We start from the raw sequence: 26,766 nt of genomic DNA, 5'->3' as shown, positions 1-26,766 counted from the left end.
GATTTCCTTATTTTATCAGTGTTCTTTTGCACATTGCTTACATTGTCAAGGTGACCCAGAAAACTAGTCAGTACTTACTGGTTTTATTTCTAGTCTCAGAAAACCAGTCAGTGTCCCCAGACCCATCCCCCCAATAAAACAAAACTGCACTTTTCAGAGTAGCCTTTGATTGTGGGCACTCTAAGGTTGAACATGTTTCAACTTTTTAGTATCATGTCGCAAGCATACGTGTGCACGTCTACATGTACGACGAGCGCGAAATTTCACATGCACGAATTTCGCGTGTCGCCCAGGGGGAGGGGGGGAGGCGATTTTCGCCTTGTTGCCCTGCTTCAATAGGAAATGAATTGAGAGCGAGCGACGTCGTCTCCCATGTGCAGAGCTCATTACACTGCTTTGTGAACAATATTTGAGAGAAATGGTGATATTGTGTATGTGGAAGAAGTTTGAGATCTTTCAGTTCATCTCGTAAAAAATGAGAGCTTCAAAAAGCAGTTGAGCTGTGATTGGTCGTTTACTGAGCTCTGAGCAAGTGCACAATGGATAAAAAAAAGGGTGATTTTGCTGCTTAACTTATATTCCACAAATGCAATATTAATCAGCAAACCATGTTTAGTCTAGTGGGGGTACATTGAATAGCAGCACGTGTGCACGACATGTGGACTTCTTGTTTGAGAACTGAAAAAAGACACTGGGCATCTGATAAGATGGTACCGCCCATCACTCTCCAGTTTGGCTACTGCTGCTGCAATCGGTTTGACTTAAGGATTGTCAGACTGCAAGACGTGCTTTCTCAGAAGATCATCTGACATGACTTTCTCGATGTCACTTGGGGTGTTTGCAGTCTGGGATATGATTTTCTCTTGCAGAGACGGCCTTCCACCGAAAATAATGTCATACATGATGACGGTGATGATGCTACACCATTATGTGATTCTGATACGCTTCAGTGTCAAACTGTTGTTTATTTCCCTATTGCTATGACAGATTTACAAGTATGGGCAGCGCAGCCAATGTTTGAAGGAAGGTCTCCTCCACATGTGCCCAAGCAAATGTCATGTTTGTGCAACTGTGCATTATCACAAGTTCAAAAATTGTTATGTGTATTTGTAATATACTGTATTGTTTCTATTCTTAACAGCAAAGTTGCGTTGTCTTCTTAGTGTGTCAGGACCTGTTTAGTCCAATTATGTGTTTTTTAACAATTGTGTGTCTACTCTGTACTTCAATTTTTGTGTTTAATTGCTTTTCTTAACATCATGGCCAGGAGACTACAGATGGAAAATAGCCTTCTGGCTAATTCTGGCTTTTTTAACTCATGCATTTCTATGTGATTTATTAAATAGCACTGTCTACTTTTAAATAAATCAAATTCAAATTCAAAAACCTCCTCTGGTCCAATGTCAATGATGACAGTCAGCTTAATGGTGAGAATGGTTTGCTTCACCTCTGTCTGCTACTCTGGCAAACTTTTCATCCACCAAATTAGTTGAAAACTCATGTCTGATTGAGGGGTTGTTTGCTGGTTGAAACACATTGGAAAACCTCTTCCAGTACACAGTGGGGTGAGCCTATAGCATAGACTGCACAAGTAAAACGCTTATCTGCATATCTCTGGCAAGGTTCATCTATCAAAGAAACTTCTGAAGCCAGAGGGGCCATGAGCTGATGAGAGGTTATCTGATACATTATTTAATTTTTTTACATTTGCGTGTGTCCACTGTCTCCTTGCATAGGATAATGTATGTAGGAGAAGATACCATCTTGTGAAAATACTAATGTAATGTATAAATAATTACACCAGCTAAACAACTGAAATTAATTTCAAAATATTTTACAATACATACAATTTTGCAGTAGGCGTGTGCCCTGGGCTCAAAAGTGTGGTCGAGGATTCCAGTAATCATCTGTGCATGTGATGGAGGAATGCAGAAAGCATCTAGGGGGTGGAGGGGTGGAGGGGTGGAGGGAAATGGAAAGCAGTCTGCTATGTACATGTGATTGGGGAATAACACAAATGTACTTGCATGAAATCTAATTGTTGTAGTCACATTTGCTTGTAGCATTTCTTAATTTTATTTTATTTTTTTGTAATTAAATCACTGTCCAGATCTACAAAGCCAAGGAACATTCTCTCACAAAAAGGCTTACAAACACTTTAAGATACAAACAGCGTTCTGTAAAGTAACTTATTCGTAAGTAGGGTACCGTACTAAATATACTGTATCTGCTGGAAATAAAAAGTTTATATCTTCTACTGGGTCATCTGCTGGATCTGATGGATTACTACCTTACTTGCCATCAGTGCAAAATAACCACTGCATTGTATACTTTATCTTTATGTATTTTTTATTTTTTTTATTTTTTATTTTTATTCATACCAGGAAGCTGGCCTTGGCAAAATACACAAAATCATTGTATATGAACAGAACAGACCATGCGATTCTAATCAACGAATGAATGAAACTCTCTCGTCAAGTGTGATATTTACAGTATAGCATTAATACCGGAAATTGGCATGTTTTAATTTATTTGTTCTACTAAATAATCACGCTGTTAATTAACATAAAGCAGTATAGAACGTAGACAATGAATGAGAGTTTAGAGTTACTGTTGAATGCATTGTCGCACAATCAAGTGAAATGATTACCCTATGAGTAGATGTGCTCTTTTATTTGAATAGCAGAACCGGAAGTACAAGCAAACATTGAAGCTTGATGTTTGTGCATCACATGATAGCCCACAAGTGGATTTGCAGAGAAATTAACCAACATGGAATCCGTTGATGGACTTGTACCCGACTTTTAAAACTTTTTGATACGTTCGTTCAACTTGGCAAAACATTTGATTTTTGTTTTGCCCACATCAGACACTTATTTTCTGCGTTGCTATGTTGTTAGCCAAGAAACATTTTTCCGATTCGCTATCCAGGACATGTCACTGATTAACTTTGCTGATCTAAAGTTTATTGACGTGCTGTTCGTGGGATATAGGCTACACAAGAAAAAACAAAACAGAACGTGGGGTTGTGGAGCTAGTGGAGTTCGAAGATGACAGAGCGGACTCCTCTCCTCCACTACCGCCTCTCCACCAGCGTCAATGAATCCGAGCTGCGGGCACCTCCGACCGGCCAGGTGCCGGAGGAGCACCCGGTCACTCCCCGGCATCGGTTCGCCCACTCGAGTCAACCAAGGAAATTGTCCACATTCTTCGGTGTGGTCATTCCAACCCTGCTATCAATGTTCAGCGTGGTTTTATTTCTGAGAATCGGTGAGTCTTGATGGAATCCAGTAAATGTAATTATAGCGGATATTACTTGAAATGTGCACGCTCTTATATGAAGTTTATGTGTTTTACTTTGATTCACAAACAGGTTTAATAAGATAGATGTCTATCTAAACGTTAATGCAATAATATTAATGTGATCAAACTGTATAATTTTTGTAGCATGCACAAATTCTAGTTGTTCACTGTTCACAAATGTAAGTAGAAGATATGAATGGGAACTAACATTACACCTGTACTTCCTCTTACAAGTTGGGTCATATATTAGTGGTGGTGGTGGGGGTTTAATATGTAAACTAGTAAGGGTGTTTCTCACTCCCCAAACCACGATTCGAATGTCGAGACATGGCGAATGATACGATTCAAGGATGTAACATTATTCTAAAATATAACTTCTGATTCGGTTTGATTCAGTGGGATTTTGATTTGATTCAACATAGTTAGGCTGTAGCTTTTTCAAGTTTGTTAATATGCAACAAAATGTAAACACTCTCCAATGCCCAAACTATCTAAGTTAATTAAATGTAATTAATCAGCAACTTCAAAACAATTTATAGCTAATGTACGTCTCTCGTAAAAGACAATTTGAAAAGTTTCTCATTACATTTGTGATTCGATTTAATAATGCAACAATTTACAAATGTAACAATTTGATTCGGTTCATCAAATCAAAACCGACATGCCGATTCTATTTTTATTTTATTTTATTTTTTTACACTATTATAAAGAAGATTTCTTTTTCACATTTTAGCTGTTTAGCTGTGTCTTTGCGAATATCACAACAGACACAACCTTGTTTTTTGACCTTTCCAATCAACCATCCATTTTCTATACCGCTTATCGTCAGTACCTGGAAAACTCACACACACATGGAGGGAACATGCAAACTTCACAAAGGAAGGCCAGCGCCCAGATTCAAACCCTCAACCTCAGAACTGCTAGGCAGATGTGCTAACCACTCACCTCCCAGTCCACCATCCTCAGTCTTGAATACTTAATACGAGTGGAAATTGTGTGGAGTTCTCATGTTCTTCCAATGCTTGCTTAGGTTTTCGCCCACTATTCCAGCTTCCCATACATGCTAGATTCATTAAATTCATACTTTAAATTAGGGATGGGTGAGTTTATTTTAAGGTATCAATGCTTGTGATGGCGGCTGATACCACCGCTCACCCCCTTGTGGACATTTTACTATTAGAACTAGTAATTAAAATTAGTATATTAGAAAACTGCCATTAATTTCATGCAATTTTAAGGAGAAATGTTATATTGGGATTTATAGATTTTCTTTAAAAAATGATCTGGCATTGTTTTTTTGGGTGTGGGGGGCATTTTATGTAGGCTTATGAAAAGTGCTAGTGGTATCGCTACTTGGTATCGTATTGATGACTGCTCAAGATTTGCATACTTGTACTGGTATCGGTCAGAAAAAAGTGGTATCGAGCTCCCTGCTTTAAATTGGCGAGTGAAGGTGAGTTTTGGATGGTTGTTGTTTGTTTTTATATACTGTATTATACTGTATGCCCATCCAGCTCACCCATGACCCTGATGAGGACAAGCGTTAGAGAAAAAAAAAAGGATATTAAGTGTGATATTACACTTTGCAATTTCACCACTTAATACAAGTTTTGATTAGTAAAATTACACCAACACATTTAGCCTAAACAAGTTGGCTAAAAAGGTTTAGCAGGTTTAGGGTCAAATGCTTGCTGGTAAAGGCCTGGGCTGTGAGTTATGGTGCCCTTCCATCATTATTCAGTTTTTTTCCCAGTTTTATGTATAACGGACATTTAAGTGGGGCATCTATGTGTTTTGTGAATTGAATGTAATGGTGGATAAAAGGTGGGGGGCACCGTTGTGATGTAGGATCGTGCCTCATTATTCAGGTATGTGTTCACTACATTTAGTAGTTTCTAAACCATTGCAAATGTCACGTGCCCAAAACCAGAAAAGACGTGAGCCCCGGGACATGTTGCATAAAATGTCAGACTCCTCGGATGGCTCAATACGGCTAGATTAATCTGTTGAATTCTTATTCCACCAACCCAATATGAATCAGAATGCCATGTTTAGACTAGTGGCCACTTTAACCAAAAATAAATAACTTGAATACTTTTTGATGTTGACAAGAAAAAATACTTCAAAATCACAGTTATTTGGACGGAACAAAAAAAAGCTTGGAAAAAGAGCATCCTTCTCATTTCGATCCTAAATTATCTTGCAAACCTGATAAAAGGATACCCAGGTTATAAAAATGAAAAAAAGTGATAATGGGGACCTTTATAGTTAAATTTTCGTCAACGGTATGTTCATACCCTGAGTAAAACAAACACTGTTGTTAGTGTGAAGCAGGAAATAATGAAATGACATGCAGTTGAAGGTTTCACATCATTGCTACAAAAGCATAAAAAAGCGAAGACAATTCATGAAGCACTCGGACAGAGCGTCACATTCATGTTACTCCTTGACTTTCATTGGATCTCTAGACAGGCCATGCGAGTGTTGATCGACCGTGTCAAGTCTCTTAGTTCTACTACCATGTTATTTTCTTACCCCCACCCTAAGTCTCGTGAGATGTCAGCTGCTGTGGAGTGCACACACATGCCTGCGCACGCATTCACACAGTAGCGCCTGTGTACGACTTAAGACTATTCACTCACACTAACATGCTCATGACCTCGACAGGAATTAACAATGGTTTTATTGTTGGACTGAAAGTCATAATATACCTACAGTGTTTGAATTTCAAACATTATGCTCTTGTGGATCTCTCTACTACTGTGTATCTACAGCTGTAATGATGATGATGATCAATAGCCACATTTGTTATTATCTCCACTACAAAAAGAAAAAGCACAAAGGCGAGTGGTATTTTTACACCAAAATACACCTCTGATTTCTGTGAGACTTTATGTATCAAGTACAGAGCAAATATTGATACACACTACACAGAGGAATAAAACACTTGTAAACATGTTGCACTACAAAAAAACAAGAAATCCCCCAAGCCCAGAATGCAAATGGTACAGTCTAATCTAGACTCTAAAATGCTATCCAAGAGACAATATCAATTGCAACTTAATGTATTTTAACTTTGTGAAGCTGCTTGAAGCAATAATACTGTATTAATTATATTTTACAGGCAGCTGTACAAAGATGATGATGTATTGTTTTGAAGTGACGTTTTGGCTCCAAGTCCCTGCCCGCCCGTGTTGGTACCCTTCTGTCTGGTTATCTGCAGATGACTCTCTCATGTCCAAGCCACAGAAATGGGTGGCCAACCTTGTCATGTTGTCTAGATAATGTAATCCTTCCTCTTGCCAGTTGAATGATAAAGACAGAAAGACTCAAAATGAGCTACACGTCTGGAACGCTAGAATCGTTGAACCAGTACAATACAGGACAATACAATTGCTTTTTAGTCGATACCAAATTACATTTTGAGAAATTCTTTAAACTGTACTTTGTCAGGAATCATTTTAACTTGCTGATTCCTGTTGTACAATTAGAGAAGGTTGAGCATTACAAATAATCATTCTGTACACTAATTACATTAAGGATGTTCGATACTACTTTTCTTTCAGACCAATACCAGTACAAGTACGGTTGAGTAGTCACCAATACCGATACCAAGTGCAAGATACCACTAGCACTTTTGATGCATAAAATGTTTTACCTCAAAACAATAACATATTATTTTAAAGAAAGACCTATATATCTCAGTCTAGCATTTCCCCCCAAAAAATCGCATGAAAATAATGGTAATTTTTTAAAATTAATTTCAAATTTAATTTTAAAATGAATGTATCAAGATTGCAGTCATTTCTCAATGGATATTTTGATAATAAGACAATATTCCATTTATTTTATTTTATTCACACCAGCCAAACTGCCTTTCAAATAAGTCAGTAATGAGCCGTCATTGACCATCTCATAATTGGTGTGTTGTTTTTTTCCCTGCAGGTTTTTTGGTTGGCCAGTCTGGACTTTACCAAGGAATCGCCATGTTTATTGTGGCCTACTTCATTATCTGCATGACTGTGTTGTCAGTATGTGCCGTCTCCACCAATGGAGCCCTTGATGCTGGGGGGGCCTACTGTATCCTCTTGCACAAATGTACACCTCTTTCTGTCCCATGAATTATACAATATCCAAGTGACTTAATTGCATGTCTATTTTAATTTGTATCACACAGTTTATTAATCTTGAAAAACTTCATATGCAGCAGGTTTAAGAGCATCAACAGTTCCCCTGCATGAGCCAGACACTTACGGGGCATGGGGAAAACCATAATTGGAGTTTGATTTGTTCAAAATACAATTTTCTCTTAATCACTGTCAATAGGCTACGCACTTAAAAAGTTTCCCAAATTACCTTTCCTTAACATTCCTCAGACATGATCAGCCGAGCGTTGGGCCCAGAATTTGGTGGTAGCATTGGGATTATGTTCTTCTTGGCTAATGTGTGTGCTTGTGCTCTTTATGTGCTGGGTTTAGTTGAAGCCATTATTGCCACCTTTGGTGTGCCAGAGGGTAAGTTTCAACGTAACTACGTACTAAAATTCTGTCCATTTGAAAAAGTTTTCTTCTTATTGACATCTAAATTTACAGTAACGATAAAGAGATGACATCTAATGTACAACATAACACATTGCAAAGGACATTTGTGTGAAATGATCATGGTTGCATTATTTTTTAAACTGCAGTGTGTGTATTATTAGTCATTGTGTCAATGCCTATTCAACTTTAAAAAATGGCCTCTCTCTCACATCTGATCCTTCCTTAGATGGAGCACTAGCCACATCTTCCTATCAGGTTCTGCCATCAGGCTACTGGTGGTCTCTGCTTTACGCTACGGCCATCGCCATACTATGTTTGCTAGTGTGCATGGTCGGTGCTCACATCTATGCCAAGGCCACCTTCCTAATCTTCATAGTGGTCATGTTTGTCCTCGGCACGATCTTCATCAGCTTTTTTGCTGTACGTCCTCGCACCATCAGTCTGCCGAGTTCTGCTGACTCCAACCCTATGGTAAATGGAACAGGCCCCACCACAGCAAACTTTACCGGCTTCAAGTTGGAAACCCTTCTAGGGAACCTGTGGGGTAAGGCAGAAATATTTCAACAGCGGTCATATTTTATGCTGTTAAATCAGTCGTTTTATACAAGTCAGGATTCTGAGAATATAGTGAGAATCCTGCCAACCCTTTTTTTCCTTCTCTTCACCGGCCCTAATCCTCTTTTCGTACTATGGAAGAGGATTAGGGCGAGTGAAGAAAGAAAAAAAAGTTTAAAGTCAGAATGCTCACTTTAAAGTCAGAATTCTGAGATTATAGTCAGAATTCTGACTTTAAAGTGAGAATTCACTGATACCAATCAGTATCAATACTACTAGTAGGGGCTGGGTTTTAAAAATGTAATAATTGATATCAAATCTAATTTCCTTTTGAGCCTGATATCGATTCATAAAACCATAAATTTATTATTTTAATATCTCTTTATCCCCATAATCTTTTTCCTTTTTTGTATCTTACTGTTTTCTTGAAATTTACAGTAATTTCTGGACTATAAGGCACACCTGAGTATAAACCGCAGGTGTTTTAATGTTGCCGCACCGGGTTCCCACTACTTTCTTTTCCATAACGAGGGTGCAAATTGCCTCACTCGCGTTCTGTCTCTCCTACTGTATTTTGGCTCACTTGGTTTGTTTTGCTCTGCCTGACGCTCTTGCGCTTCCTTTATAGTGCGCCCCCTTGTGATCTGATGGATAAGTTGCACCTTTGTATTAGCCGCAGGGTCAAATGTAAGTGAAACAAGTAGCGGCTTATAGTCCAGAAATTACTGTACTGTTCACATCAATTTAAAATTATTTTCTTGCATTTATGAAAGACCTGACTTTTCAGAATTCGACTTGACAATTCAGAATATTTTTAATTTATATTTACAATTATTGAATTAAAATTATGAAAATATTTTCATCTCATCCTTGCTGATGTGAGTGTTTTTGCAAAATTCAATTTGGAATTGAATGTTTGTGGGGTTTTTATCATGTCCTTGACATTTAAGAAGAATTGATGTTCCATAATTAATCAATATCGGATTGAATTGAAGTGAATCAAATCGAATCGGGCCCAAAAAATAAATAAAATAATCAAAATTGAATCGTACTGAACTCTTGTGAACCGAAATTTAATTGATTGAGGAAATTAGAATCAATACCATTAGTACTTTTGATACATAACCCCCCCCCCCCCCCAAGACAAATAATTTATAATTTATAGTAATAAAGAATGACCCATATATCACAATATAGCATTTTCCTTAAATTGCACGAAATTCATGGATATTTTTTATTCCTTTAACTTCTATTTTCTGGTTCCTGATTGTAAAATGGCCACAAGAAGTCGAAAGTATCGATACCTTGAAACACCGGCTGGTGTCTGCCGGATACCGATCTCTGGTATCGGTACTCGCTCATCTCTATTAGAAATATTTTATAGCGAGTCCATTTTTCATTGGTTAGTGATTTGGAAGGCTTGTACAAATATAATCTCTGTGTGTGAGCAGTAGTAAGGGCTCAACTAGATCTCATCCGGACTGGGAATTTTGCAGTGATTTAAATTGGCATGAAAAATCAAATTTATACTTTCAGTTGCTTGTAACAAATTTGACTTGAAGTAGCATTTTTTGTGTATGTATGTTCAGACTGTCTGATCTTTACTGAGTGTTTTAATACTGGTGGAGCATCTCAAAGTTCCCAACAAGAATGTGAATAGCCATTGTGAAAAGATTATTTTCACTCAAAATGTTAGTCTGTTGAATATTGTTGTCATCAAAAAATTGGAGGAGTCTATGAGGTTCCTTCTCACCTCACAACGGTATCTTTCACTTTAAAAGTACATCCTGCATTGTGAGAATTTGTCAATAGATATCGTTGACCTTGCTGATTGAAGATGGAAGCCTTAGAAACGGCTTCAACAACTTCTAGTCTCTTTACACAGCCGACTACACTGTGGATTACACAACCGGAAATCTGATGACCTTTGCCACTGTTTTTGCTGTGATGTTTAATGGTTGCACCGGCATCATGGCGGGGTCCAATATGTCAGGTATTTGAGCTGCATGTGCAACAGTTAGTCAGTTTATCAATCTGTATACAGACTGACCTCGTGAACATACTTGACCCATCTCCAAGGTGACCTGAAGAATCCAAGCTACTCCATTCCACGTGGTACTATCACAGCTGTCATCTTCACCTTCATCATCTACAATCTGCTCAGCGTTCTTGTGGCCTGCACCTGTGACCGGTCAGTAACTCTCAAACATTATTCTTCACAAGTTAGTCAAAATCAGCTGTGTATATAGCATTTCTTGGATTGGCCGTAACAAATAATTACACATAGTGACCTCCTTGGAAAGCCGAAATATACCCTAATATGCGTGCAAACAATGTCCACACTTTTTCTTTTAAATGTAAATCGACCAGATGTTTTTTTTTTTCAGGGTACTTTTTTTGGGTTTTAAAATGGCAGGCACCCAAAACATTTTGCAATATAAAAAGCACGTTCTGTATCTGCTTTGGTAAAGAACCACGCCTCATACTGATGTTGTTTTATTGCTCGTCCATTATGGAACACCATGACCCCCCCCCCCAAAGTTTAATATTTTCAATCAATATATACTATCATCCCGATGACTCAAACATTCAATAAATAAACAAAGACATTTCATTTAAAAACACGAAGAACCCATGTATTGTGATTGTTAGTTACATAAACAAGGTTTTGAAAGAAAAATAGAAAAAAATGATGTATCAAACAGAAATAAATACGACATGAGCACATTGCAGGGGGTACTCTTTCATATAAAATCTCTGTCATAGACGCACCAAAATCAGAACAGCCTCACGGCAACCTTAATTTTTCATAAAGCTCAGATTTTTTCCCCGAAACATACACACCAGCTTCAAAATATCCCACACTCTATCGATTACTTTCCAAAGGACTATATAGGGCTCTGTGCTACATGATTAAGAATTGTGATATCACAATGACATGGAGCTGGAAGCATCAGCGAGTGATCAGATACGATGGAAATGTGCGTGACATCAGCCAATCAGAGCAGGTTTTCCTTCTCTTCTGCGGTTTGCAAGTTGAAGATATAAACAGAAAATAAGAGAAACAAGAAGTAAACAATGACTGAACGCGCAGCTAAACAAGCCATGACTTGGCGCCATCTTCCCAAGATGAAACGGTTTTGATCATTCTTCCCCGTCGTTTTTATGGTGGTATCTCGTGAAGTAAATGAAGACGTTCTGCAACGTAAGTATTCCTGTTGAATCATTAGAATAATCTAGTGGAGCAACATGTGGGAAGCATTCACAGGTTGCCGACGTACCATTAGCAGTTAAGCCGCTACTAAGTAGTCGTGCAGCCACCAGACCAAAGCAGCAATCAATTGTGTCAACCCGTGTGAATTGCGAATGATTGCTGGTCTGCGAAAACTTGTTTGAACCAGTCCGTGGCGCAATAAAAGGTTGGGGTTGGGTCTGTAATGCAAACTATTATCGTTGCATGCCCCACACCTCCCGGAAAAAAAAAATAATAATTCGGGGGCACCATCACACTTTTAAGCTTAGGGCACGGCACCCACAGGGGTAGCGGCACTGATTCAGGGCTCACGCTATTTTGTAGGGATGTCCGAGTGTCCAGAAGAAAACAATGTAGTACATTCAAAATTACCCACAATGCACTTTGAAACGTAGTGAATATCGATGCTCACTCAAACGGTTGGTATAGACTACAGTGCATTGAGAGTATGAAAAAAAAATGCCCTAAGCGACAGCGCGAGAATCAAAGCGATGCTTTAACTATACACTACGAAAATAATTAATTTGTTTTAGTTGACCTGCGACCCTTGTGAGGAATAAGCGATTCAAATGGATGGATTGACTGTGGCTTGTGTTTTTGTTTAAATCCCGCCTGTTGTGTTTATTGTAGCTCAAAGCACATAAGGTAATGTTATTTGTTGATTGTGTTTTCATTTATTGTTATTCTAAGGGTCAGACACTGACTGTCAGTGGGGTCTGGCGGAATCCTCACATCGCCTCTTGCTCTCTCTTTATACACCCTTTCTCACCCACCTAGTTTTCTCTTTCTACGTATCTATTGCTGAGTGCCAGAGTTCACTATTGATTAGCTTGAGAGCAAGTGTTCCTGAGGTGCTAAATTGACATGACCAGGCTATTAAACACTAACAGCAATAGAGATCAATGCGGCCATCATTTACTCAGTATCTGCCTGCATACTACACACACTCACTGAATCGAGACAAAGTTTCTTATCAGCCCCTCTGGACGTCTCTTTATCTTTAGCTTATTTCAACATTTACAGGAAGTTTTTATTTCGTTTTAAACAAGACACCCCCATAAAATATCTTGAGAAATCTATCCTTTATATTGTAAACAGTACACCAATGGCGAAATTCACAAAAATTTTGCGTGGCTTTTGCACATTGAGCAATTAGAGATCGTCTAATTCACTCAATTCAATGCGTCATTCAATGCCTCACTACCTGCGCTTCCAAGAAGAATGTGCTTCGACGCCTATACTATTTGCACATATTTAAATTAGTTAATATACAGATATTTGGCAGAGAAATTGCCCACCTCTATAGAAAGGATTCTCATTGGTACACAGAGTCTAATTCAGTAACACCAGCGCTGATTGCCTTGTGCAGTTTGAGTGACGCAAATAAAGTGGAAGCCTGATCATGATAGTAGCGATTGTTGCATGGAGAAGGCATTGTGCATGCTAGGCAGAGCTGCTCCTCCGTATACGCAAATCACGCATTGTGCGTCGGGTGGCATTCGCCATGGCAACACTGGCTATCAATAAGGTGTCTGCGATTTTCGACATCTGACCAATGTGAGGGAACTCTCCGACATGTACAAGACATGACATCCTAAATTCCGCCACCCGTGCACTAATGCTGGAATATCATTCGCGCAATATCCTTTGTGAATAGGACGATAAATTGTAATTAGTGGCGTTATCAGCGTACGTAGTGTATTTTTTGTGGATTTGGCACCAAAAGTATAAAGTGTACGTATGGATGAAGAATAACTGCTTTAAACAAGGACCACTGTAGCTCTTGGCTATATTCAAATGTCACAACACAGACACTATGTCTATCACATGATGTGATTCAATGTGAAAAGGCCTCTATACTCCAATCGAGCATCAGCCAAATGTGACCGACGCCTACCGCCTGTGGTGTTGGCCTCACCGTTGTAAAAATGACGGAAAAACATACTGCAACAGACACCAACCCCGACTATTTAGTACCTTCTGCACATGTGTGAGAAGTAATACCCCTCCGTACTATCGGCGGTGGTAGTCACTATTCCTCATTGTTAAAAAGGGCAACTAGAATGCTCTTTACGGGGCAGGATATAAAAACGTAAACAATGCATACCGCTATACTTTTCACTCAAGATGTATTGCTATGCAAAGCACACCCTCAGGCTCATTACAGAGTACCGTGTAATGTAAAAGTAAATCCTACCTCGTATCCAACCCCTGCAAGCATCCTTGGGTGTCCACTCAGGATCCAGGAAGCTTTCTAATAGACTTGTATGACAGTGATAACCAAGCTGACGTATTGCCACTTGAGGATTAATTGGTTGGCTCACATTTGTCATTTACTGTTTTTGCCCCGTGCGCTGATTTACTATCTAATACCCAATTAGTTAGCAAATGTCCCGACAGTCCGACTCATGTTGAATACACCGAAAACGCCCCCCAGACGTTCTCCGACGGTTACAACGGTGATTTTATACATTAATCTGACAGCGCATACCGACACCCGGACACTTCCCGACCTCCGACATCTGATTGGTGTATTCGAGGTCTTAAAGGGCTTGTTGGTATTTTGGTGTATCTCTGCCAACACTTCCATTGTACAAAAGTAATTCATGCCATTGCGGAAGCCTTTAGGATGATGATTAGGTAGTGTCAGAGCACTTGAAGTGAGATACGCCCCCGTTTGCTCTCCAAATTCACACCTTCTTCCTCAATAAAATGTCAGTTGTTTGTGGCTTTCTCCTACCGTGCCTCTTGAATCGCCTCATACTACATGTTAAAGAAGCTTCCACCACTACTGTTATGCAATGTGGTCTGATAAATTAGTCCTGCACTACAAGTATAGTAACACTTGTTTCAAATCTACATTCTTTACCAATGATTTCCACTTAAATTAGATTCAGATTAGCTACTACTTCTAATGAGTGAGACTAGAGAGCAAACAGGGCCCCTGGGGAGGAATACTAAATTTGGATTTATTTATTTATTTATTTTACCTGCCTTTAGCTTCCACCACTGACAATTGCTACATAGACTATACTCTGCACATCATCTTAAGAATTTTACTACTCAGCTTTGTCTGGAATCAGCTCAACAAGACACTGCGCCTGCCTGTCAGGAGTCTTCCATTCCACTGCTGTCCCCCTGTCAAGCTGGCCAGCAATTAGCTAGTGCCATTCTTTCTGCTGCTCTTTTCATATCCTATCTCTGGAATATGGGCTGTCGCTCAGATTCCAATTGCCGAGCCAACATTGAATCCCTTGAACTCCATTGTCCTTGCTATGATCAAGAAGCAACCCAATACAAACTTGCTTTGAACCCTCAAACACACTACACAAAGCCACAACTGGTTCTAGTTGACTTGGCTGTGATTCACTATTTAGCTGAACGTTTTAACTTAAAAAGCTGCCAGAACACTTCATTGGAAAACCCGGTTGATCTACCCCTCTTCTAATTATATTCATCGACCAAACTCCAAAGCTTTTTTGCTTGGTGATTTTAACATTCAAGTCGACTCAAATAACTGTAGGATAGGATAGGATAGGATGCCTTTATTGTCATTATACACAGGTACAACGAAATTGTGGACGTTTCCCCTTTCCCCTAAAAACACATCTTAAAAAATAAAATAGCATATGATAAAATATCTAGCTATCTACAGTATAAACAATGTACACAAAGGTAGGAATAATGGTAAATTACATGTTACTGGTATTGCACACACATATTGCACATTTGCATGATAAATGGTATATTGCACGATTGCACAGATTGCATACAGTCAGTGTTTATGGGAGTTGAGGAGCGTTATGGCTTTGGGGAAAAAGCTGTTTTTGAGTCTGTTTGTTTTTGACTTTATGCACCTGCAGCGCCTCCCAGAGGGCAGAAGTTGTAACAGGTCAAAGTCAGGGTGTGAACTGTCTTTGGTAATCGAAGTGGCTCTGCCGAGGCAGCGGGAGGTGTAGATGTCCATTAGGGAGGGTAGAGGGCAGCCAATGATCCTCTCTGCTGTCCTGAGCACCCTCTGCAGTCTCTCCTTGTCTGCAACGGTGCCGCTGCCGTCACATTTTGTAATGCAGTAGGTCAGCTGGCTTTCAAAAGATGAGTAGTAGAAAGTCCGCAGAAGGTCGGTGGAAAAGTTGTGCTTCCTGAGGACTCGCAGGAAGCGCAGCCTCTGCTGGGCCTTCTTGATGGTTAAAGTGATGTAATTTGTCGAGGAGACGTCAGCGGAGGTGGCGATGCTGAGGAAGGTGTTGACCCTCTCCACATGCTCGCCATTGATGTAAAGGGGGGCTGGATCTGTGTTGTGCTTCCTGAAGTCAATGATGATCTCCCTGGTTTTCCTGGTGTTGAGATCAAGGTTATTGTCTGAAGACCGGGTTGCCAGCTTTACGACCTCCTCCCTGTAAGCAGCCTCATCACCCCTGGAGATAAGTCCAACCACTGTAGTGTCGTCGGCAAACTTAACAATAAGGTTGTTGTCGTGGGCTGGTCATGGGTGTAGAGGCAGTACAGGAGCGGACTCAGCACACAGCCCAGTGGGGAACCGATGCTCCGCGAGCGAGTGGAGGAGGTGTGGGTTGCAAGTTTCACGGTCTGGGGTCGGTTTGTAAGAAAGTTCTTTATCCAAGCGAACCTAGGTCTGCTGCTGCTCCAGGTAATCAGTGCTGTGTGAAGAACTACAGCAATGGCATCCTCTGTGGATCTGTTTTCACCGTAAGCGAACTGGTGGGGTCGAAGTCCAGGGGGAGATTGTCTTTGATGTGCTGAAGAACTAGTCTCTCAAAGCACTTCACAATTACTGGAGTGAGGGCCACGGGTGATAATCATTCTGACTGGTGATGGGAGATTTTTTGGTATGGAGATAAATGTTGCTGATTTTAGGCAAAGCTGGCTGGCTGCCTCGGCCAGGGAGAGATTGAACATGGGCCATTGAATTCCTCTCACTGCTGGACAATTTTAATATCAATCTGCAAATAAATTTTGCATCAAAGGTTAACACGTAAGATGTGGAATGCTCCACTGGAAAGCCGGAAAGTTGGCTGCTTTACTGTTGAACTACAAGTACATACTTTGAAGCCACTGGACGTATACTGGAATTGCTCCAAAGATAATCTGACCTCACTGTCCACCCGGAGGTGTACTATGATCGTCATATAAAAAGAAGCCCTCATTACATAACCCCCAAAAAAGTACAGTACTTCTCTCCCATCATGTGTAAACTATAAAGCAACACAAAACAATTTCAAATGAATAGAATTTGGTCTCGAAATGACTGACTAAAAGTGTATATATTGTATTTGCTGTGGTCTCTCTTTTCTGGAAATCTAATATTTCAGGTAATTGTGTGTTTAACGTTATTACTTTGAAGGAACGTTATCTGATGCTCAGCACTTGGCTACTTTTGATTTCACATGAATGTGGGTTGATGTTAGACAGAACTTTAGATTGTGACCAGTTTGGTTGCACATGTGACCTAAATTCTCAACGGTGTGACAAAAAAAAAAGGAAAAAAAAGTAGCATTAGTGCACTTTTTGGGGGGGGGGGGGTCTCCTTGACTATGAAAGCCTTCATTTGGTTATACAAACACACATCAGGCCCATTGTGATCTAAACCAATCAGAGATAGTGAAGAGACGGTTGGGATGGGCAGAACGGGTTGGACCCCATCGCTGATTGGCCCAGATAATCACATATGTTCGTGTGGGTGAGTTGGTGCGCGTGCGTGCGGGTGTCTACAAATTTGAAAATGTGTGTGCTGCAGTCAGACTCAGTCAACTTGCCCGTTGTGGGAGGCAGAGCTCCCACAGCGAGCAAGTTACACAAACATGCACACATGCTCAGTCACAGTGTGGAAAGTTGCATTCACTCAAAGGGAACAAAAAGATTTAGTAGATTCAAAGCTAAGTTTTCCGACGGAAAATATATTGTCCTAAAACGTGTTATTGTAACAGGGTTAGGTAGTGGCCTACGACCATCAGATTTAGAATAGAAATAGCGGTGGAAGATGAAAAAACACTGTAGATTGACAACTTCTTTGTTCAAAAGTCATAACTAACATACAAATTGTGCTTTATGCTGACCAGATTGTTAGTTAATCATTTACCAGTCAATATTAGCAACTACTGGTATTTATAAAAAAAAAAAAAAGAAAAAAAAGTGAACCTGTACACATGCGATGTAGAATGTGGTACAGGCAAAAAAGTGGGTGCACCTCACTTTTGTGCTGGTGCACCTAAAATAATAATAATTAATAACTCAATCTAGAGCCTTGATAAGACAAACGTGGAAAATGATTTTCTTTTTAATTTTAAAACCCTGTTCCGTCTTGTCCTTAGTTAACTTGTGGCAGTTTGTTGGATCTGGCCTTAACTGCACTGATAATAATCACCAACTTCGCTAAGATGTACTGTATACAAATTTCACAGTAGCACTATTACAAAGAGGGAATTTCCTTATTCTTGCTAATATTTACCCACATGTGCTATATATCTGGTTGATCAAATTGGACTGTTGGATAGTGGTGGTTAAAAAGAAAAACTATTTTTACCTTTAAGTGTTTGGTGAACAGATTTCTACATTTTCTTTTTGTGAAATGCAGTTTTCCAGATTTTCCATGTGATAGTTTCACGTGTGCATTGAATGGCACTTCATTCACACAATGGTCTGTTGTGCACTATGATGAAATAAAGTCATGAGATAATATTTGACACATAACTCAGAAGAATGTACTCATTGAATGAGAACTGATAGTTGACTTTATCAAAGGTGGACCCATAATGATTTCTCAAGAATTATAAGAATTCATAATACTTCACTCATGCTTTCTCTTGTGCATACATAAAACAATCAAAGTGTTTCTTAAACTTTCTGCACTGAATATAAGCTCTGATAAAGCTTGAGTCTCCAAGTACCACCATAACAACATAAATTAAAATACAGTAGCGTAGTAGGCCTAAGCACTTTTAAAAAAGGAGGCACAGGTTGTATTGTTAAGTTTAATGCTTTTGTTTGAACATCAACACTCCGTTGAAATATAGAAGTGTTAGAAAACTGTACTTAATGACACAAATACAATGTATTACACAAATACATAAATTAAATAAAAAAGAAATATGTACCTAAATAAATGTTTGAAAACAAGCCTTTCCAAAAGTACAAATGCTAATTCAATTAAATATAACGTAATGTAATTTACAGTATTTAGTGCTAAATAATATCAGCAATGGTCTCAGGGAACTTTACACATTGAGCAGGTTTGGACTCATTAAGCATCTGTTTCACAAATGTATATCTAGTAATTGAATTTAAAATATCTAATGCAATTGTCTTACTCAAATAGTAAGAGGAAGTAATGCCGGGGGGAGCGTGCTTTTTTGCTTTTAATAGAATGAAGTACAATTACATATCCATGACAGTAGGTGGCAGTAGCGCTCATTCAGAGTCAGAAATATCAGGGAATATTAGCTCTTACCCTGCCTTCACGTGCTATAGGAAAGATGGATCTTAACACTCGACCGAGTTCTGTTCATGTGCTTTTGTTCTTATAGCAAAAAAAATAAACATAGCCGCTAATGTACTCTTTGTAGCAGTGTTGTTGTTTTTAGTAGATTGTTTTGGGTTTACGAAATGTATTTCTTATTTTTCCCCCCCAATGCATTTTAATTGACGTAAAAAATATGCATATTTTTGCGGCGGATGAGCAATAAAGGCCAGCCCACGAATAGTTGTTATATCTCCATTCACCACGAGATGGCAGACATGGCTTAGTTGTGCTTGCAGCATGACTTATACTGCAGCTTTTCAATTATTTCCACCCAAAAATATTAAGGTTATAACAAAGTTAATATTTATTGGTGGAAATAATTGAAAAGCTCTGGCTCAGGCAATGTTTAAACAACACAAACTCGATCACATTTCTGTTATAATATTCAGAAACATTTATATTCAAATATATTTTACTTTTTTAATGTGTGTTTGAAATACAATACAGTACGTTTTACTGCTTAAAGTTGCTAACTACTTATTTAGCTAATTTGCCCAATTATTTTAGCAGGCATCATGGCCTCTGACATCAGTGATTACAGTGCTGCCTTTTTCAAGTCAAGCTTTCAGCAACAAAATTATGCAAGAAATTCTGTTCCATTAACATTCTCTGAGAATTTAAAATAAAAATAATTTCTAATGACAAAGTAGACTATAAGTTAAAAATATGCCATTCATAGCATGTGTTCTGTTTGTGCTTTGAACAATATGAATACATAATACATCAAATATCTGTGGAATGACATGTTTGAGTTGGCCGCCTCCACTGCAATTGTACAAGTTGTCCAAATGGTGGCAGTCATGCTTTCTAGCATATCTGCTCTGATTCACTCGAGAGGAACATTTAGTAACAAACTAACTTTGATAATAGCTATTGAAGATGATTGCTGTGTATAACAATGGTACTCTTCTTAAAAATAATAATTGCCCACTCATGTTTGTGGGAAGTGACAATATCTCAGCATCCATGGTAGCAGCAGAGGTGAATAATGTCAGCGCTCGCTGTAAGAAGCAGGTTTTGCAGCACAAGCCGATAAAGACTCTCAATCACTGGCACCATACCATTATCTCAACCTCCCACTAATCTTTAAACTCCTTGAACACAAATAGTCTTTTTTGGCTTTTAGTTGTTGGAAAAAGTTGTGCAAATTGGTTGTCAGTTCCCTACACATCTTCCTGTGTTGTAAAATATCAATTTGTAAGTGTAGAATATTTTAACACATTTCTTGGTTAATAATCTAAAAATGAATGAGTACTTTTTACTAGGTCATGGGTCCTCCCCATTATACGAATATTAAATATTTTATGTTAACAAAAGATGCCTAATGGCATAATCTTTTTTCACTGAAAGGATCAAGCCAACAGGAATACAAGAAAAGACCAGCATGCTGATTCGTGTGAAATATGAGCATGCCGACACATGAACACAGCCTAGTTACATTCAGCCCAACAGCTGGAAGCACACACCGCTAACATGATGTATTGATGCTAGCTATGCCAGCCAAAGATACGTTATATCAATCACTTTCCATTAGATTTGGTATATACTGGAGAGAAAGAGTTGTTATTTTCTTTGTCCTCGACTGCAACAACCAGTAAGTCCCACTTTCTGTACTGTAGTCATAAAAATGGAATTGTATACCGGCAATTTGTATCAGTACAAAACATGTAGATAGCAAGCGTTACTTTTCTTTTGTAGCAGCAGGCCTGAGTTTCATCGGCCATCTTTTGGTTTGGTTAACATCACCTTCATGATACTGACATTTGAGCAATGAAATGACTTACAGTCCCCGATTTCTTTTCAAACATACAATGGTTTTATCATCCCAATCACTATCAATACTTCACTCTCATTAACACGAGAAGAAAATGTAGTTCATTGGAAACTAAATGAAACTCATTTACAGCACTGTGCAATTGGTTTTCAGGTCACTTTGTAGAATGTTCTCATATTTAGTCACTTTTTAGATAACCATAAGTGATATGCCAGATTGGTGAAAGGGACAGTGATGGTGACGATGACGACTTAGCCAATATGAGATATGGAAAATCTATTAACCTCCTGTGACCAGCTAGCCAGGCATGACAGATTGCGATGTCTCATTTTATGAAACGTGTGTGTGCGTGTGTGTTTCACCAGTAAAAGAAACAGTTGCATTTTAAATACATTTTCATTGGATTATAATGACATATTTATGATTAGCTTCCATCATTAGAAGCAACTGTTATGTTGTGGAACTCTTTGGCTGGCATATTTTTTCCCAAATCTTTTAGTTTTTATTTATTTGTCCTCTGCTAATCCTACCCCCCCCCCTCCCTCCGTTTTATTCAAAGTGTGTATTTGGTGAGTGCAAACAATATGCATAAGTGTTTCCTGCTGCACAATGTTGTGCATCAGTGACCTGTGGGCTAATCCGCCCAGTTCTACAGAAGCTTTTCTATTAATAAATTAGTTGATAATTATATTAGTTTGAATCTGCTGGGCTTTCTTTTGTTGCACTATCTCCGACATGCAGCCTGGTGGATGTTTGTTCAGCCCACATATCCCTTGAATTGTCTTTCATCTGCTAAAAATAATGACACACTCACACATACACACACTGCATCTTTTTTTTCCACTTTATTTTTTTTGCATTCCATTTTGCTTCTTCTGTATGAATTCTATTGGCTTTACCTTTAATGCTTTATTCATTCTGGTTTCACTTTTCTTTTTCTTTTTTTGCTGGATGGATCAAGTTAATTCTCCAGTTTAATATTTGCATACATCTAGACTTAACATTGCCATGTGTTCATTTTATTAAAGAGAGCCCCCTCAATTCAAAGGATTTTAAATTTTGTGACGTAACTAAAAGAGCTAAAACACATGCTGAAGCATGCCAATGTGATTATTTCTATTCAATTAGCCGTGTTGTTTTCCCCTTTTCTAACCCTAACCCTGAACCACCATTTCATTATCATCAGTTGTGTGATGCTCTGTAGTGGGAACATTTACAATCCTTTAACTTTGGCTGAGTAACATTGTTTTCAGTACCTTTCTCTCTCTCATTATTTGCACACCATTGCTACAACCTGCTCACCACCACTCACTTGTCCTAAATAAGAATTAGCATTTTACATAGTGGGTAAGGTATGGTGTTGTCTTTGCTGCATGCCAATAGCATCCTAGTAAAGAAATACGATGCAAAAGTAATCACCATAATGTATTCTGACTGTAGTGAGTGTATTGGAAAATGAATGTCTTTGATTATAATCTGGCATCTTGGCTCAGGTAGTAAAGCAGAGGTTGTGTCTCAATGCAGTTCTGTGACATTGTGAGCTGGGAAAATAAATCAACACAAAATGGGTAAAGTTGCTTCTTTGTGGTATTTTCTGGCAAAATCGATTCTAGATTTGATTTAAATATGCGTATTATTCACAGTCTTTCCCCTTCTATTCTAAATTTTACAGCTTTTCAAAATTGCACTTTCACCAAACGGTGATATTGTTGGCTCCTCTCTATGTCTCCACATCATTTCTGTTCTTATCTTTCATATTTTTCCCCTCCATCTCAGTCCTCTTACCTCCTTTTATTATTTACCCCTATTTCGCCACAACATACAGTAAGTAGATTGTCACCAATTATGCCTTTTTTTTCTTTTTTTTTCTCATCTTCTTTTCTGACAAAGGAGTCCTACCATGGCCCGAGCAATGGCCAAGCCTTTCAGTAACGTCCTGTCTGAAATAAAAGCATACCGAGTCAGACAATGAGCTGATGTGATTAAAGTGCAGCGGTCAGAAAGGAGAACTTTCAAAAGAAGGATTTGGTGACAGTTGGAGATGTTGGCCTTTAAAAATGGGGAGCCAGCCCATTGGTCATTGTTTTCCATGAATACATTTTATATGATTTTATGTTCACAGTGATTGATGAGTACCTCATATTCTATCCATGGCAAGTGCTAAATGTGAATTTTAATCCAACAATCTATCATATGGTTCAACAAAAAACTGCTGTCTTTTCATGTACATACACCAAGGCATAAAATACAGTATGTTGTCATTATTCTGAAGATAAGATTCATCTACATAAAAAAAAAAAAAATCTTCATTATATCTCATAACATAACATTTTGTTTATTTTTTGGGGACACAGTATTAAATATATATATATATATATATATATATGAAAAAAATATATATATACTTGCCCTTTATGGCAAAATTATTTGACAAATGTATAGGATGATGCATCTTAATAAATTCACTGTTGTATTTCGGTAGTTCAATTCAAAATGTAAAACTCAGATACAGTTTTATTGATGACATGTTTCTTATATTCGTGTATTAAATTTTTTAATTTAGTTTTAGTTAACTAAAAGCTATATAAATATTTTTGTATTAAAAGTACAAAAATACAATTACAAAATCTCACTCTGTGTGTAGTTAATCTATAAAATAAATTTCCCTTAAACTGAAATAAAATTAATTTCTCATTCTAATTTATAGAGACAAATTTTATTTGACAAATGTGGTCCTCTTCTTTGAGGATGTTCTCCTATTTCAGTTCTTCCTCAGCTTCTACCTCCTGCTCGTCCTCCACGGATTCTCCCTCTCACCCTAACTTTTCTTCCTCTGATTTCTTCCATTTTGGCTGAAAGCAGGTGAACATACCTGCTGCATTTTTGTAGTGTTCAAACCTGATCGGTTTGTCTACAATAAAGCACTCATGTGTAGAAACAGTTAATGTGCGTGTGTTTAATCAACTGGCTCATGAGTGTGGTGATTTGTCAGTCAATGCTTTGGAATTGCAAGGAAGTGACATTATGACATATTGCTGTGTCTAATGTATAAAAGTGTGTTCAGTGTTTCTCAAATCATTGTGTGGGTTGTTCTGAAAACAGTGTGAGGCTGACTTCGTGTTTATTGTGGTGAAAATCCGGTCCAGTGTTTTGCTCCTTCAGTGTAAGGTGTTGATAATTATAGAATTATTTTGTTTTTAGTGTTTATGCAATCGTAAAAAACTGTAATCAGATTGTCGTGTTATTGTAAAGAAAATTGTTGACATTGGGTGAGACGCCAGATCGCTTACTTATGGATGTAAGTCTGTCATACAGACTCAATTATTTATGTTTTTAAATGGAAAATATATAATGTGGTTCAGCTAACGGCTTTCATACAACGGGAGAATACTTAAATACACGGCAGCAAACGGGCGTCGCAAGTCACAGATTGTTGGACTCTCCGTGAGTATTGACTCTGGACAGTTGCGAGAATGACTTGGATTCATAAAAAAAATGCAGTGTCTAGTCGTTGCCGTTGGTTGAGCCGAGATGGCATTCAACGTGGTGATGTCAATGGCTTCGCTCATTGCCGGTGAATTTGGCTGCGAGCAGTAGCTGTTATGGCGTCTCGACAAATATGTTCTGGGAGCTATTACACGTTCGCTTTAATACAAGCAGTGTAACAAAAAACACGTTTGAACACAGTTTTTCTTGAGAAACCATATATACAGTATTATTTCTCCTTCTGAGCACCACAGGTACACTTTAATGGTGAGGTTTAAACTTGTGGCCTCTGCCTTTATCAAAGACTGAAAATTTTACAATGGTCACTGATATAATAATAAAAAATAAAAAAAATTAGGGGTGCACCGATCGATCGACCGGCCGATCCCTTATATATCAACCGTATCTTTTCCACCGATTTCATCTCCCTCCTCGGACGTCTGAAAAAGTCAGCCACTGTCCTCTTCTGCTGAGATGAGTAATGGGCTGTTCATTTTTATTTCAGAGAACTACTTACTTTGCAGTTGAAACAACCCGTTTGTATTATTTCACAGATCTTGTTAGATGTTTTCCAATTAAATAAGATTGGAACTGTGAAGGTGTATGCTGCTTGTGGAAAAAATCGAAATTGGAATTGGCAGGTCAGACTTTTTAAAAGATCGAAGATCGGTGATCGGCCAGAAAGTTGTGATTGATTAAATAAATAAATACATACATCTTTATTTCTATGGTCCAGATTTATTTGGGAAAAAAACAGAACACTTGAAACCTGCCAAGACAAAAATTACCTTAACTTAATAATTTTGTTACACAATCTTTTGAGGCAATCACCAAATTTCTTCTGAAACTCTGAACAACATCCCTGCATCTGTTGATCAGGATTGGTAACCCACTCCTTGTAAACAAACTGTTCTTTTTGTCTCTGTTTTGAACCTTCTTTCTCTTGACTGAATGTTTGAGCTTTGTCCATAGCTTTCCACTAAGTTCAGATAGAATTTGTAAACCCATTGATTTCAACATGTTTTTTCTTGTTTTTCTTTCTTTAATGGAAGGGTACCAACAGTGTTGAGCTTGTTTGTAGGAGAGGTAGATACACGTTGCTGAAACCACAGTTGATGCTTCAAATGTCCAGAATGCATGTGAATGGTTTGGGAAGAGAAAGCAAATGCTCATGTTGAATATGAAAATGTGTGTGCAAATGTGGATGCATGTGTGTGTACCCACAGAGGCCTTGTTAGTTATTGATTCCATTTAATAATCCTTAACCACAGTCAACTCCCTTGAGAGCACTTATCTTTCACTTTCGCTCTTTCTCCCTGCCTCCTACAATTCTCCCCTTGCCTCCCTTTTACGCTCTGCCTCTGGTTTATCTGTCTGTATCTCTTTCTTGCTCCCGGTGTACCTCAGCTATACTCTTTAAGTACCTACAAGGTCACGGTAAAGTGGGGTTAAAGACGGACATTAAATCCCAGCAGTAAGGGATTTAAGTTTGGTGCTAGTGCTTTTGTTTCCATGCAATTGACTCTGTGGTGACTTGAAGGCCTGAAATAATATAGGACACTGTCCCAGATACTAACTTGAAATATTATTATTTTTGACCCCTTTGCTACTGGTTGCTTCATGTTACAAATACATTTGTCGTCATATGCTCATAATGCTCTAAATTAACATTTAAATTGAGATTTTCTGTACTGATGTTAAACTATTATCTTGACTGTAAAAAGAATGTCTGGGACAGATACAATTAACTTTGTTTCTTTATAACTTGATTGTATAAAAGTGGTCAGCATTCTGCAGCCATTTGTGGGGACAAATCATGGAATACAATTTCATTTGAAACCTATAGTTTAGGTATTTGCAATTTATACATACCATTTTTCATATCGCTGGCCTGCTACCCAGTATCCATTTGGTTCTGGACACTTGGATAGCTATTTATTGTTGCAGCCAAACACTTCTCAGTTATTCAGCATGTGCTATCAAGTCAATTAAGTTATATAAGTGGAGCACAAAAAAGGTTGAAACATTTTTGCCTTGAAGCTTCGCCGGCACCACGTGCCAGCATCAACACTGACCTTTCCAGTCTACAGTACATAAACACCATTGTACTGCATTCAAACTAGTCATGACCCTTTCACAGTCTATTAGGTAGGTAGGTAGGTAGGTACGTACCAAAGTGAAAATTCAAGGTGTCCGGTAGCAAAAAGAACATTCGTACATCATACACAAAATCAGCAAGTAAAGACCCAAAACATAACATAAAATAAGTTACAAATAAATGACAATAGTATTAAAATGCATATTAACAAGATTT

At 38.3% G+C, this 26,766-nt stretch overlaps 1 protein-coding gene across 1 annotated transcript in view; it reads left to right on the top strand.

The window, feature by feature from the left end:
• Positions 1-2,721: 2,721 nt before the first annotated feature.
• The window catches only part of LOC147170454 (solute carrier family 12 member 9), a 61,233-nt gene continuing 37,188 nt past the window's right edge, over positions 2,722-26,766 (top strand). Inside the window, exons 1-6 of the mRNA XM_086081258.1 lie at positions 2,722-3,270; positions 7,249-7,383; positions 7,680-7,817; positions 8,071-8,388; positions 10,285-10,392; positions 10,479-10,590. Of these exons, the coding sequence (XP_085937384.1) occupies positions 3,051-3,270; positions 7,249-7,383; positions 7,680-7,817; positions 8,071-8,388; positions 10,285-10,392; positions 10,479-10,590 (1,031 nt within the window). The 5' untranslated portion in view covers positions 2,722-3,050. The remainder of the gene's footprint in view (positions 3,271-7,248; positions 7,384-7,679; positions 7,818-8,070; positions 8,389-10,284; positions 10,393-10,478; positions 10,591-26,766) is intronic.

Source organism: Leptonotus elevatus, chromosome 7 (genome assembly GCF_054856555.1).
Source record: "Leptonotus elevatus isolate MCC_2025b chromosome 7, RoL_Lele_1.0, whole genome shotgun sequence".
NCBI classification, from domain to species: domain Eukaryota; kingdom Metazoa; phylum Chordata; class Actinopteri; order Syngnathiformes; family Syngnathidae; genus Leptonotus; species Leptonotus elevatus.
The sequence above is the reverse complement of the archived record's forward strand: the minus strand, read 5'-3'. Positions and strand labels throughout refer to the sequence as shown.